Source organism: Myripristis murdjan, chromosome 16 (genome assembly GCF_902150065.1).
Source record: "Myripristis murdjan chromosome 16, fMyrMur1.1, whole genome shotgun sequence".
Classification (NCBI taxonomy): domain Eukaryota; kingdom Metazoa; phylum Chordata; class Actinopteri; order Holocentriformes; family Holocentridae; genus Myripristis; species Myripristis murdjan.
Window position 1 is genome coordinate 17720352 of NC_043995.1, and position 15241 is coordinate 17735592.

The following is a 15241-nucleotide window of genomic DNA, read 5'->3' on the forward strand; positions in this document are numbered from 1 at the left end:
GCTTGTCTGTATTGTGTTGTGACTAGTTTGTGCGGTGACTCCTATACAAACAATATCCAAATAGCACAGATGACCATGTCTAGGCTGAAGAACTGGCTTTTTTTTTTTTTTAAAGTAATGATTGATTGCTATGCCTAAAATGTCAGTCACCCCCTTTTGTTCTAAACAGGTCAGTCAGCTTTTGCATTTCTGTGTCTAGGTATTGAGTTTTGAAATGGTTACTCAACTTCAGGTAACATGCAAATCATTAGTTTGCATACCTGTGTGGTGGTCTAGACTTACCCAGAGGCAGCTCACTTTATTGGGGAAATCGTCATATCTTTAAAATACACTAGCATTGAAAGTTCTTCTAAGGGTGAGGGGAGGGTGGCACTGAAGTGTATTATTGCTGTAAGTGTTTTGGATTTTCCACTTAAACTCTTAAGTCCACTGGGTCTCATTCTTGACAATGAGTGTCGCTACAAACAGCTTAGCGTGTGGTCTAATATTTGATAACATACTCAAGAACTTACTATTGACACAGCCTAGTGAAGGTTTGTTTATTGTAGGGACAAGAGCAACTAAAGCACTTTCTAAGACTGCACTTGTTGAACATGTTATGTAGATCTATGTTTGTCTTTAAGCTCTTGTCACAGCAAGACTGCTTCTTGATCTTTTCTTAATTTTGTAAATTGAATTGTGAGGACCCTGTACTTGTTATATAGCCTGGGTCAAATTTAGCTAAATTAATGTATTCTACTTTGAGAAATTTAAGCTTTCGTATTCTGTAGATCTTTGTGAAATATACTTTTTGAATATTAGAATTGCTGGTTATGTCAAGGGCCCCCCCACTGAATTGAAAATTTAATGTAATGTATCATTCAAAAGACCTCATGCTTTTCTATAGCACTCTAAAAACATGTAGCATTTATGGGTCAGAAACCATTTTTGGAAAAATATTTGACTATCTTTGCTCCATATTATATCACTGACCTAAAGAAAAATAGGAATAAGCTGTATTAATTGAAAAGTTTCAATTTTTCGAGCCGTGGTTGTGGGTGTGTGCTCTGGTGTCTGATAGTGATCTTGTCTTGCCAAAACAAATAAAAATCAGACTCATGGTTGACTCAGGTCATAGGTCATCAAAAGACAAGACCTTTTCAGCAAATAAGAGCGTTGAACTGAAAATCCCTCTGTCTCAGCACACCAGACATGTGATCATTAAATCCTGAGCAGACTACTTCTGAATGGAACCGAGTGAAAACCCTAATGCCTCCGGATTAGTATTTACTTTGTAGCCGTATTTGGGTAGGTGTGACATGATTTTCTATACCGTGGCTAGTTGCCAGCTGGTACAGTGTTTCCCCTATGACCAAACATCTTTACTCTATATTCTTATGGCAGGAAAATCTTGACCTCTGAGCAGTTCAAAGTCAGGCTTACAATCTTTACACTATTAGAGAAAGAAATTGGGTTTGCAAAGCCTTTTGTTCCATTTCAAGGAAAAGCAACATGTTCTAATGTGAGAGCAGCCTTTTATGACAAGGATGTGAATGAATGGGAGGTGGGAAGGCCAAATCCCTGCTTGGGGTCAGGGCTGTGACCCTCTCATTTGTGCCAGGCCTCTTGTCTTGGATGCACAGACTTGGGAGTTCAAGCAAGTGCACATAATTTGTTTTAATTAGGGTTCTTTGGGGCAGTAGGTTGAGGCCCAAATTCTCCAAAAGATTTCCAGGCCTTACGGAATGACTGTGACTCCGGGAGGTGCTCAGGCAACAATGAGCTCTGACTAATGAAAAGCTGATTCGCTTTCTCGAGTGCCATGTTATATAAGACCACAGCGCGTGCACACGCTGATTCACAAACCCCCAATGCCCGAATGCATTTGATAACCTGTGACTTTTTCCACAAAATCAGCTTTATTTATTGCATATACAATAAAGCAATGTCTTGTGAAAACAGCTCTATGCATTTTTCCTAATCTTCATCTGATACAAATGCACTGTTATGGGTTTTATACTTGGCAAAGAAATGTGAACTAATCTTAATAGGTTTTATGTACAAACAAACAGTAAGTGATATTAGAGTTTCATGCACAAGTTGCACTTCTGATCTTATGATTTCAGTGCCTGAATACCTCATTGTTTGGGATTAATCTGACTTGAGGTAGTTTATGGGGTGCAGGTCTTATGAAAAGCTCCCACCCCCGACTTCCCTTTCCCTGTGAGACACAATCACACTATGGGTTTGTAGGTTCGTAAACCAAATTCTAAGAAAAGACTGTCTAAGACATACTGTAAAGCTGAGTACAGTCCTGAACAGACAACACATGGAATATATTCAAGACCTCATGGGAAAATAGGGTGGATATAAGTGGTCTGGCCCTGCCCAAAAAAAAAAAAAAAAAAAAATCAAATGTAGCATTGCAAAACAAAATTTTCACAAAGGTTTATGAGTCTTTAGATGTACATTTGCATTCCAAGTATTGTAAATTCGGAACTCCAATTACTGTATTTGAATTATTGCAAGGGGAATGCTGCCTCCTTGTGGTTAACTGTGGAAACAGCTGAAAAAGTTTGGCGCATACCAAATGTGCCATGGAATAGGGTCAACTTTTGCCTCTAAATCGTTAAAAAAAAAAAAAAAAAAGTATTTTAGTAGGATTTTTACGACCAAAAAATAATAACTACACCTCTTAAGTGTTTCTGAAGCCCTTTTTATCTTTATTTTTTATACTTCTTTTCTTTTGTATTTCCTCTGCGCACCTATTAGAATTTCCGGGGTGACGTCATACGTGACTCGACGCCATCAACAAACATGGCGGACGATGAAAACACAAACATGGAAGTCGATAGGAAAAATACACCTTCAGGAAACGTAATGAAAGTCAAGTCACTCGCCGGCGAGGCTGTCCAGACGACGAGCAGACACAACACTTCAGCGGACGAGGGAGACGTCGGGCGGAACCGCGCCACCACGGAGTACTGCGAGAAGCTGCAGGCGTGGATGTGGCAGTACTACACGGGCTATGTCAACTGGCATAGCTGGCTTGCAGTTTCTGCTGTGTCGAGTCAGTATTATGTACCGCAGCCAACCAGCGGGACATCGACGACACCTCTTGATTTCGCCAGTTTTGATGCCCAGAACTGGTACAACAACCCGTTTGGTCTTCCGTTGTCGCCTTATCCGCCCGCCGTGCCCGCCCCGGGCAGCCCGGCGGGTGAAGCCCCCGGCGGCGGCTCCGTGCCCGCCGCGGCGCCCACACACACACCGCAGCAGCCCCAGGAAAATGGAAACGCACAGAGACCAGGTAAACGCCGTTTCTACTTTTACTTTATTATTATTTTTTAAATGTATACATGCTCTCGCAACTTAGTCTCAACCTTAACATGCAACAGTCACAAAGTACTAACATCCTGCCTCTGGTCTGGCCCTGTAGGACTAGGAATGTCCCAAGAAGCCATACCAGTATTTGTAGTAGTAGTAGTAGTAGTAGTAGTAGTCTAGTGGTAGTAGTCTATCTATGCCTATGTGTTTCAGACACTTAAAGTTGCAGTCATGTTTAAAGGTATGCAAATCAAAATGCACATAATCTCGTCACTGTATCTAATCGGTTTAAGCTGTTCATTATTATTTAAACTGTTTATTTAACGATTTAAATGGGGAATATTTTGTACTTGTAGTACCTGATAACAATTCATTTAAGTATGCTTAATTTCTTATTTCTTAATTTATTGTTGTGTTTTGTAGGAATAATGCACATATTTAGACATGATGCACATTTTGTACATATTTGTAAGGTGCCTATTTGTATATTTCTTATTTCCTTTTCTATTTCTTACAATTCTATTTCTTTCCCCTGGGATGAATACAGTATTTCTGATTGTGATTACTGTTAGAACAGGACATTTGATATGGTTCTTCTGATTTAAAAGTTGTATTTTCTTGGTTTGCTTTGTTTCCTTCCTGAAAGCTATAGGCCAGTGTTGCACTTGTAACTAAATGTTCTCATTCGAATGTAGCCTCTGAGTATAAATACTTGACACAGAGTTTCTGTACACTTGTTTATGTTTGAGATTTCACTGGTGTTGGACTCTCAACTACCAAAACTTTGGTATGTGCCCCGTCCCAGGTCGAGAGTACAGTATTCCTTCACCCCTCCAAAGACTCCTTGCAGAGATGGTGGATTTCTTCATATTGTTTTTCATCAAGGCAACCATTATCATCAGTATTATGCACCTGAGTGGAATGAAGTGAGTTAATTTGCTTTTTTTTTTTTTTTTTTTTTTTTTTTACCTTCGGTGGTCATGAAAGCATTTAAATGAACAAAACCTCCTCTACATCTGATGACCACATATGGCTGGCAGAGGCAGAATTTTATTCAGTTACTTTACCTTTACTTTTCAGAGACATTTCCAAGTTTGCCATGCATTTTATAGTGGAGGAAATAGATGAGGACACATCGATGGAGGAGCTCCAGAAAATGATGCTTGTTGCCCTCGTTTACCGGATATTAGTGTGTTTTTATGAGGTGAGGTTTCATGCGCAAGTTTGCAGTGAACGCTCTGAGAATCTAATAAGTAGTACTGTACAAGTAAAGTGAAAATAAATGGTGATCTGAATGTTAATTCTCAGTTACCGGAGATGTTCATGAATAAGTAACTGCTTACTCTTTGTTCTCCTTTCTGCACCTTCCTCCATGTAGATTGTTTGTATTTGGGGGGCAGGAGGAGCCACTCCAGGAAAGTTTCTCATCGGGCTCAGAGTTGTTACATGTGACTCGTCTGTCTTGGTTCAGCCTAACAGGGTACTTGTAGTGCCTGCAACTAATGTCTCTCTCTCTGCGTGAGTAGCTCATTTTGAATCTTTCCCCATTTTTAAATAAAATCAAACTGCAGCCCAGCCCAGCACAGCCTTGCCTTGTCCACTAGTCTTGCCTTTGCTCCTGTCTCCACAGATCAACTGTCCGAGCCTTGAACAAGAACTTCTCCATTGCCTTCTTCTTCCCGGCGTTCATCACACTGCTGTTTTTCCAGCACAACAGGACTGTGTATGATATGGTGGCTGGTACTATTGTTGTCAAGCGCACTGGAGCCAGATGACCATTCAGAGGGTCTTACACTAAGGCCACGTAGGCACTGCGTGCTGTTTTATTTAAATATGGACACGTTTCTCACAGTCCCACTGCGGGACCCAAGTACAGACCTTTCAGTGTATCGATGGAGCAAGAAATCACTCACAGCAGAAACATTAAGATGGTGACGGAGATTTTAACACATTGCTATACAGTTCTGTGCCCAAATGTTGGGATTTTTTTTTTATTCTGGAGAATAAATTTACCCATATGCTGCTTTCATAGTTTTTTCCTGTGCCAAATTATTCTCTCTCTTAGGAGAGGAAGAATGATGGCATGTGCTGGCTTTTGATTAGTCTGTTGTCTTTTATAAAATCATCACAAGATTTGCCTCGTCTGAAGTACGCTTCCAGATTAAGAATGAATGTCTAGTATCCCTCAGTATTTGAATTGCTAACCACACAGTTATTAGATATTATACATACTGTATGGCCTTATATTCAGTGGATGTTAGGGTCAGTCTTCTCGTTTTGAGTTATTTACCTCTGCTGCTGTAGAAGGAGTGACAAGTTGTGCTCAGTTGCATTCAGCTGCTGAAATGCTTTGGTTGAATGGCACACTCAAATGTATTTAATTTATTTTTACAGCTTCACGCAACTGTTCTTCCATTACTCTGACAGCACGTGTATGAATGGAGAGAAAATATAAAATTACAACATTTCCAATTTTCACTTTTAATACATTGAAATGAAACCACTGCTGATACCTTCAAGTTAGACATGTCTGTCTTTCAGCCGTTTGCCTGCTATTTAATACTTTTGCAGTAAGGCTTTTGCCACTGTCCTCACTTCTGATATAACATTTTGAAACATTTTGATACCAAGGAATGATGCACAGTATGTTGTCAACTCAAACAATACTAACTCCTTAATGTGCCATTATGTTTGCCTTACATTATTATGGCTGCATCTTTCACAAGTCACAGTTTATATCATAACTACAATGTTCCTATGAGACAATTTTTGATATTTAAAAAAAAAAATGTAAGGAAAAGGGAAAAAAGCCACATACTGTGAAAGAGCAAACCAGAAAGAGTTTTTACAATGTTACTCTCAGTGCACCCTATTATCCAACACTTTGTGGGATGTGATCACTGATTTTTAATGCAGAATAAAAAATGCCATTTATTGATAAGTTAGTGAGACTTTTATGCTGTTCAAGTTGCATGACTTACCTGTTTTACTTCATGAAAATGCTATGATCAAGTATTGGTAAAATTCAGTGAAGGGACGTCTGCATTACCAAACATTTCCCACTCCCAGATGGAGACGAAAGAAATAACTGCAACAGTTCATGGGATGATTTTCTGTATTAATCCCTTCTTGACAATAAAAAGCTGATTTGGATATAAATTGTAAACTTTGTCATTGTGCTGTTCATTGCTGGTGGAATTGCCAGAATGAATATATGAATGTTTATTCCACTTAACATTTCTTTAGGTAAAAATGGCCCAGTTCTTTCACTCACACACATAACATCAGAAATAAACACATTGCCCATGATCTGTCGCTGTGACTTGATTTATTTAGGTTTTGAAAGAGTTGTAGATGCAGATAAAACCACAGTGCAACATTATTCTTATTACATGAAGTTTGGCTCCACCTACTGCATATTCATCGCTCCTACAGCCAACACTAAAAGAAAATCAAGCTAAATTAGAGCCATTTCCACCAGGAACGAGGAGTCTTGGTGTCACTGCATCAATTCTGCTCACATCCCACCTCCACCAGACCACACTGCTCCTGAGGACACAGCTCTCGCTTTCCAGGTTCCTGTGACAGCTGTTCCCTGTCCTGAATCTGCCCTCCATTACCCTTCAAAAACATCAGATTTGACTCTCTTTTCAACCTGCCAGCTGGATTAGACATTTGCTGCATTTACATGCGGGGTGCAAACAACTGAGACTGAGATGACTACCTGAATCAAAAAAAAAAGAGAAGAAACACATTTGCATCAGATCAAATCAAAGATAGATATCTTTGTTAGGCTTCTCGACAGTCAGTTTTAAAACATAAAGCTACCACTTGGGCTGATTTTACCTCTCCTTTAACATCAGTGATAGTTCTAGATGCGGATCAGTACACAGGGTGACCTCAACTCATTCTGCATTGTAATTACGGGAGGTTTGGCTCCATCTAGTGTGTGCGTTTTGCTCTCATGACCAGTGTTTGCCTTGAGAAAATCAGCTCAAACAAGAGAATGACTACAAGTATACTGGGACAGTTTCCACAGAGAAGGGATTTTAACCAAATTAAAGCCAGGATTCTGCCTTTTGAAGGTTACAACAGTTCCCATAATGGACCACACACTCACTGCCTTTGCCGATTTTACCTCGATCTGTGAGTTACTACAAAAATATTCTCTTCACTTTTCATCCCCACCAGACTATATTTGTATTTCCACACCTCTTCTGTTACTGCAACCTTTGACGCCTCTCCCCCACCCCAAATCTGTCCTCTCTCATTACTCAAGAGCTATGTTTTAGCATCAGGAAAATGATTAATCTATGTAATATACGTATTAACATATGTATGGCATATTGGCAATGGCTTTCAGTTGTGATAAGCCTATGTACTATGTACTATCTTGTAGGATCTCTGAAATTTCTAGATGGAGGTTAGTGCGCAGGGATGACTACAACAAGTTTTACTCTACCTCCTGTAGTTTAAGCTCATGGCTCCCACAGTCAGTAGACGACTAAGAGAAATCAACCCAAAGCAAAAAATGACTTTGAGTGTATTAGAACGGCTTCCAATGTGATTTAAACTAATCAGATGCCACGAGTCTGGGAATCCCTGCAGTCACATTCAATTTTCAAATAATTTAAAGGGTATTTTTCCTCTGACAGCCAAATAACAACATCAAATATAATGGCATACTCTGAGATTAGATTATTTTTCATCTTTGGTGATGCTTAAGAGAATTAAGCCTGCAATGCCATTACACACAATACATAGGTCAATCTTTGTGTGATGCCCATTCAGAATCACATAATCGCTGCCATACTGTCCACCTACAAGGGGAGATGATCTCTGCTTAAATCGAGGACAGGTGGAATCAACTCTGTGGGACATTTTTGCCTGTTTTGTGAAGAGTTTTTTTTGGGGAGCCTGTCAGATCTCGTAGTTAGATGGGGTTGTCTGAGCTCCAATTGTTGGCAACTGTTAACGCGGTGATTGTGTTAGGTGCACTAAGTGGCACCTTCAGCTGACAGCCACAGATGGTAGAGCGACCCCTCACATGCTGCTGCCATGAGCCACGGCATTACTACGGGTGATGGGGTAGCATACATCACAGAGGGCTTTACTTGGGACCGGCAAGCTTGAGCAGAAACTCAGCTACCCACTGCCAGGGCATCAGTGCTCAGGACAGATGATTGTATCTCCACTGAGGCAGGTTGCTAACGTATATTTATATTGACAGGCTCTGGGACCTGTCCGATGGGAATGTGAAGGAGGGAGATTTTAGAAATGCACGGCACAAGTGAACATTCATTACTGTGGGTTATGACAGATTTTCATGTGACACAACCTCTTACTGCAATAAAGTGAAGAGTTCTTTTGCAAAATATACTCCAATTGCATGCGTTTTTTTTTTTTATTCCAAGGTAATATCAAACAATCAAAGTAGTATGGAAATGAGTTGGTGATACTGGCATTTATGACAACATTTTGGATTTTGGATTCAGGAAGTACATTGTGTGAAACATTACATACAACAGTGCTTTCATTTTGTCAGGATTTTTTTTTTTTTTTTAATAGACGCTTAAAGTATTCTCATGCTCACAGTATGTTTCTGTGAATAGCCCAGCTGGTGAATTAACCATTTGTAATTAGTTATAATTAAAGGAACCATTCATTAACATGAGTCATGCGGCGACAGTCTTCTCACTGTTACTCTGTTACTTTAAATGGTGCTAATACATTAAACTAGGAGTGTGAGTCTTTGGTTTATAACAGCAGTTTATTGAGTTTCTCGGGTCATTTGTTGGGAATTTGATTTTCAAATGTTTGGCTTTTTTTGCATTTCAGTTCTGTTTGAGTTTGTAAACCATGATTCGAGTCAAGAAAATTTGATTCAGTACGTTCAAGCAAATTTTATGTCTACTAATAAACAAGCAACAATGAAAGATGATCCTTTTTTTTCTGAAATGTGACAAAATCAAACAAAAGAAGTCCTTAAACATTATTTATTTGAAAAAAATTGTCGACAAAAAAGTTGTAATTTATAGTATTGTGATCAATTAACATGTTAGATGTTTTTTTTTTTTTAAAGAATCATGAATGAATTGATAAAGCATTTTATCGATTCACGCCAAAGTCAGCAAAATTGTACTTGTTTTAGCAGATTGATGCAAATGAATCAATGCAACAATGCTGTCAAAGTTGGGATGAAATAAATATGTCTTTTTACTCCTTTTACATCACATCGTTGGTCATAGGCTACTGTACTTCTATTTAACAGTATACTGTATGCCAAAAAATCAATTTCTTTGTATTGTCATATCAAAATACAATCAATTTTTCATCTTGTACAATCAACCAACCTTGTAATTTCAACCAATAATGTAATGATGTTAGATACTGAAATGCCGTTTCATCTGGACACTAAACCAAATATATCCCACTGGTTAGTCTACCATTGTTTCATTTTCTTCCTATGGAGGAAGCTTCCCCCTTTTTTTCTCACTGTGGTCTGATGCCATGTTTGAAAACTTGAATGCCTTGCCACCACATGGCATGCCATACTGTATCTAGCTGATGAAGAGTCCAGCCAGAGTTGCTACCACCCTGCTGGCTCTTTTAACTAGGGAGTCATCTGCAGGCACCGTGGAGGGCTCACAGCTTTCTCTGACAGCCATGTGTCTGTGTCTGAATCGAGCCACGGGGAGGTGGGACAGGGGACAAGGCAAACAGTATGGGACCAAAAAGAGAAAAAAAAACTTGAGCGGATGATAAAATTTATATCCCCGAGGTCATTATTCCTTCATTATGAGAGCTTTCAGAATGGCAGCTGGTGCTTGTCACAGACACAAGTGCGGGCTGCAGGTGTCACGATTTCCTGAAGGCGCTGTGACTGAGGCGCTGTGGAGTGTTGTTGTGGTTTCCAGTGTGTTCTGTCTGTGCCTGTTGGTATTCCTCTCAAGCCGAGTCAGTAATTACAGGCTGGCGGGTTCTTCCTGAGTGAAGAGGTCTGTTGATGAAGAGGAGACCTGTTGACCGAGAGAGAGAGAGAGAGATGCCATAGAGGATAAGTGCAGGACACACACACACACACACATACATACAAACACATGCACGAACACAAAGTCCCACACAACTATTCAAGTTTAAGTATACTTTTGAGGATTTTTGGGACTACCAATTAAAGCTGTCTCTAACCCTACACACACACACACACACACACACACGCACAGTGTTAACTTGTCTAAGTAGAGTGTTGAATACTGAATTGAACCATTGACGTGGCCGGCTGCAGCTCTAGATGCGGCCTTATTTTTATTTATTAGCCAGTTTAGCTCGATGTGGGCATCCTGTCAGCACCATACCGTTTGATTTAAAGTGGAAATAAACTGTGAATAATGTCATTATCCAGGATAGTATGTCGCCTGTGCTGAAAGTCTTATTCCTGTCATAAACTCATAAACTCGCACATTTGCAGATAGGCAATAAGAGGTGAATGTGAGCTCTGTGGAAGAAAAACAGGATGTATTGTGGTGGTACCAAGGTAGAGGGAGGGAGTCGGGGGTGCATGGGTGCTCTGCAGTAATATCGGAGCCATTTTCCATGACCTTAGATTGGGTTTATTTTGAATACTGTAAAATTCTTCTTGAGGTAGTGCAGTGCTTGTGTTGGCCAACTGCCATTGATGCTTTTTTATTCCACTGGTCAGTGCAAGGAAAATCTGCCTTTGCCGCCTTTCTTTAGTAATGTCCTTGGAGGGTAATAAAAGTCTGATGCGCTATTATTACTGTATGTAAGTGGGATGAGGAGTTGAGGCAGAGCGTGAGGAGGGCTAAAATTCATGTAGATAGATGTGTGCTCCCAGTGGCATCATCCGGAAAGCTGCTTGTCTCTAACTGACTTAGTCACAGTCTCCCTCATGCAAAGTCAGGTTGCACCGCAGTCCCAATTCACCGCTGACTGGAACTGAGGACCTGCTGAATAGGTCTGCCTGGCAACAGTTGCGTTATGAACCAAAAAATTACCATGACACATTCAAGGCCTCTTCTTACCCTGTCCTGGCAGCCTGCCCTCCTCTGCCATGGCATCTCTTACGAAATAGCAGGAAAATCAGAGAAATAACTCCCACCGCATGTTCCAAAGAAAGACATAGAAGGAGATAGGAGAGAGAGAGAAGAAGTGAGAAAAGGGTCTGGCACAAAAAGTTTGTCAGTTTGTACCTCTGGGTCTTGGGGTTGCAGAACCATAAAAATTCAAATAATCATAATGCCTCACTCTGCACGCCTCAGTAAGGCCAACTATCACCGCCATCTGCCCCGCTGAAGGCCGACCGGTGAATGGGGACGTGTTCTGCCAGAAAATACAAGTCGTCTGTTTGCCCAAAACACTTCCTGGAATTTACCACATCAAAGGACGCGGTGAATTTCCATAAATTCTGACTCCTTTGATGCTCCCATGCTTTTTACACAGATCTTGGTGGTTGAAAACTCTGTGACCTACAGTCTTAGGGTAAAGATGTTTTATGGGTCAAATGTTGTTTTAAGTTTAACTGGCACTTTAATGACAAAATGCACAAAACTAGTCACACAGGCCGTGGGTTACATCGTTTGTCTGTGTAGTTCCAGTTTCTAGAAAACTCTGGATTACTAGTGGCATCTCTGTTGGGACTCTCACTCAGCAGCTTGTGTAATGTAGAAGCATGAATAGAGTGCTGCCCTCTGTTGTGTGGATCTGGTACTGATGCTACAATACAATGGGTGGGAGGAGAGCGGAGCCTGGGGTCACTGAGGTCAGAGGACTTAAGTGTGATTGATGTGCTCCTTGTTTGGACACTCAAGTCAGGGACTGAAAATACACTGGGATGGTGTGACGGAGTAGCAGGTATTTGTGTTAACTTACATGATTAAATTGTGTACTTTAGAAAACAAATGATGTTATTTGGTAAGCTTTGTTGTCCTTCCTGTCTTGCCGGCCAAACCCACATGCTACACATTCTCTCCTCTGAATAGTTTTGGAAACAAATGAATAACAAATGACAATAACTTTGCCACCCGCCCTCACGGCAAACTCAACTTTTTTTTTTTTCAAACTATTCAGCCACATTCTGTTTCATTTAGTTCCTGTGTAGAGAACAAACTCTGCTGAGTTCCTTCAGCGGCTGTGTTCCTCCTCCTCCTCAAATCACTCCCACCCATTCTTTCAGTTGCCTAAACTATGTTCTGGAGATGATGTGCGTAAGCAGTGGCTTGCTATTTTCGGCTGAATGAAGAGAGTCTTGGCACTTGGACACAGGATGAAATCTGTTTATTCTGCTGAAGTTTGGGCTCTCAGCGTATACACAATACCAACATAAAATAGAGTTTAAGAGGCCAGTTTAACGGTCTTCCTGAGTAAAACCTGAATCTTTTGGCTAATTGAAGGTGTTTTTGAGTGATCAGTCTGTATACATGTCTGTCATGATGGCAGGCACGAGATCAGATTTAGGATAAAAACTCTCCAAGACGACCTTTTATCCCATCATAGTGGTGTAAAATATACCAGCTAGAAAACTGCCATACTATTATGTTTGTCATAGTAAATATATATGCCATACCATCTTGATCTATTACATCAGTTATTAAGTGGCTGTTGGTTCATGACTCCCCCACATTCACCAGCCACTGTTTCAACTACAGCATGAATCACATTGCTTTCTCAAGGCTTTTTTTTTTTTCAGAAAAACATTAAAAAGACCAAATCTCTAATTCTGTTATGTTGAACGTTTTGTGCACAACCATTATCTGAAATCTATGATTCAATGAACCTTGACCTTAGAATGACCCTAACATCAAAATGACATGCTGTTTTTCGTTTTTTTAATTGCTTCCTTTAAAACAAACCAGGTCAGCATCTGTTGATTCTCAGAGCCTCAACGTAGAGATTTCAGTTCATTCGTCTCATTTAATCCCAGATCTCTGTTCAAGGTCACTTTGAGCTCTCAGCAGCTGACAGTAAGCCCCTATTGTAATTAGGGCTACAATTTAATGACAATTACTGTTGGATGCTCACAGATTTTCCCCAAGTGTTCAATTCCTGCTGACCACATTAGAGAGAAAGACTGAATATAATATTTGCGATCTCTCAGTGGTGCATGCACCCAAACTGAGAGTTCAGGTCAGTGTCATCTGCCCGATGGATTTGTTGGCCCTTGCTCTTTTCATTAACTGCTGAATTCCCTGGCTCTCAATAGGCTCTTTCAGCGTGTCATGCTACACCACCATTGAGCCAGAGCCACGGAGCCACCCATCTTTCTTAATGGGGACTGGAGACTGTGGAGCAGCCTTGTTGCCATGGCAGCAAGCGCTTTCACATTCTCCCCACATAGTGTGGAGCGTGCACGTTGTTCCTTCCAAACTGGAGCGCGCCACAGCAGACTGGTTCTGCTCTCAGACAGGACCTAGGCAGGGTTATTTACCTCCCGCTCTGATACCAGATGCCCTCTTAATCCCACCACCCACACTCCACTTTCTATTCTCTTTATTACTAATGCATAGTATTTCCCATTGGCAGCTTTCCCATACTGAGCTTTGCTTTCACACTCACTCTTTATCTGTCTCAAATGTTTATCCAACCCTTCTGGTAATTCTTCCCAGGATTACCGTATGAAATTCTCACCAAGTAATTGCTAATGGCAATTAAAAGACCTAAACCATGTATTTGCTGAACTTATTAACGGGAAGAAAACAATAATGACTTTGTTAAGTGTCATGATTAATGCAATTGGCACACCATTGGAAATAACTGGCATCCGAGTGTGAGTGTTTGCACCATCAGTACTGCCCTGCCTTGTGTGTATGTAGATTGTGTGATACATGTCTGGACAGGTCTGCTGCATTAGAGGAGACTCCCTTGGCCCCATTCAGAGTTTAGTGAGAATACAGAGCAGGAAGACAGGAAATGATGCTCGGGTAAGTTTGCGGGGATCTGGGCAGTTTCAAGGCACCATTATTCATCTGTTCATATTCACATTGTGTAAAAGGTTGTTGTTAAAAAAAAAAAAAAAAAATTCTTGTAGGGACTTGAATTGGAGCTTGCCGTTTTACAGTGCAGCAAAGGTCACATTATATAACCGGCAGCAACTGGAACCCTCTTGTGTTTTCATGATGTTTTATGCTGATGACTATATGAGCCTGTGATCGAGCACTGAGAGGGACTGTGCACAGACAACTGCATTTGTATGTTTGGAAATATGAGAGCATAACCTTAATGCAGTGTGTGGTTCAGTGGGTGAGATGGAGATATATGTAGAGTATGAGGCTATAGATAGATGGAGGAAAAAGGTGTGATAGTTGCAGCAAGACTCGTCCAGGTTATAAATATGGGTTATAAATATAGTAGTGTCAGCTTGCCTATGTAAGCAAAGGCACATGTACGCACACACTCACCCACACAAACACATCTGCAACCATTCTATTTTACTACTACTGCCGCAGCTACTATTACTAGCCTATGACTACTATGGCACCGCTACTACCATCACCATGACTTCACCTCTGCTACTCAGTAAATCATCAGCTTTATCCACAAAGAATGTCTAAATAGGAGTCGTGCAGTCCTATAAGATGACTTAAGATTTCTTGTTGTGGTCCAGAGCCTTCCCTCTCATTATGTGTGCACCACGCTGAGGAATGTAAGGCTTTTAGTACACAGTTGTGTGCATGCTCAGAATAAGGGAATTTATGCAGCGATGCCAGCAAAACCCACTTTTCCGTTTGTAACACAGTGGCCACTCGCCAACAGACCTATGCAGAATTCAAGTCAACAAAGATGAAATAATCTTGACCCTCCCTTTTGAAGAATATCATCCTCAGATTAAAATGCATGTCTCAGCTCTTTTTCCACACAATCTCTGTGTCTCTCTGGATGCTTGATCTAGATTCCAGAGAATGCATTTGCACCATGTACC

General features: G+C 40.7%; 1 protein-coding gene across 1 annotated transcript; it reads left to right on the plus strand.

Annotated features, from left to right (window-relative positions):
* Positions 1-2771: 2771 nt before the first annotated feature.
* On the plus strand, positions 2772-6472 carry LOC115374159 (protein FAM8A1-like). Its single transcript, XM_030072936.1, has 5 exons — positions 2772-3289; positions 4112-4232; positions 4387-4510; positions 4685-4824; positions 4937-6472. Exons 1-5 carry the CDS (start codon positions 2797-2799, stop codon positions 5079-5081), a joined length of 1023 nt encoding a protein of 340 aa, XP_029928796.1. The 5' UTR covers positions 2772-2796; the 3' UTR covers positions 5082-6472.
* The last annotated feature ends 8769 nt before the right edge of the window (positions 6473-15241 follow it).

Coding starts and splice junctions, on each gene's coding strand:
- LOC115374159 (XM_030072936.1), top strand. CDS start 2,797: ATGGCGGACGATGAAAACACAAACATGGAAGTCGATAGGAAAAATACA. Junction 3,290..4,111: donor TGGAAACGCACAGAGACCAG/GTAAACGCCGTT, acceptor GCCCCGTCCCAG/GTCGAGAGTACAGTATTCCT. Junction 4,511..4,684: donor TATTAGTGTGTTTTTATGAG/GTGAGGTTTCAT, acceptor TCCTCCATGTAG/ATTGTTTGTATTTGGGGGGC.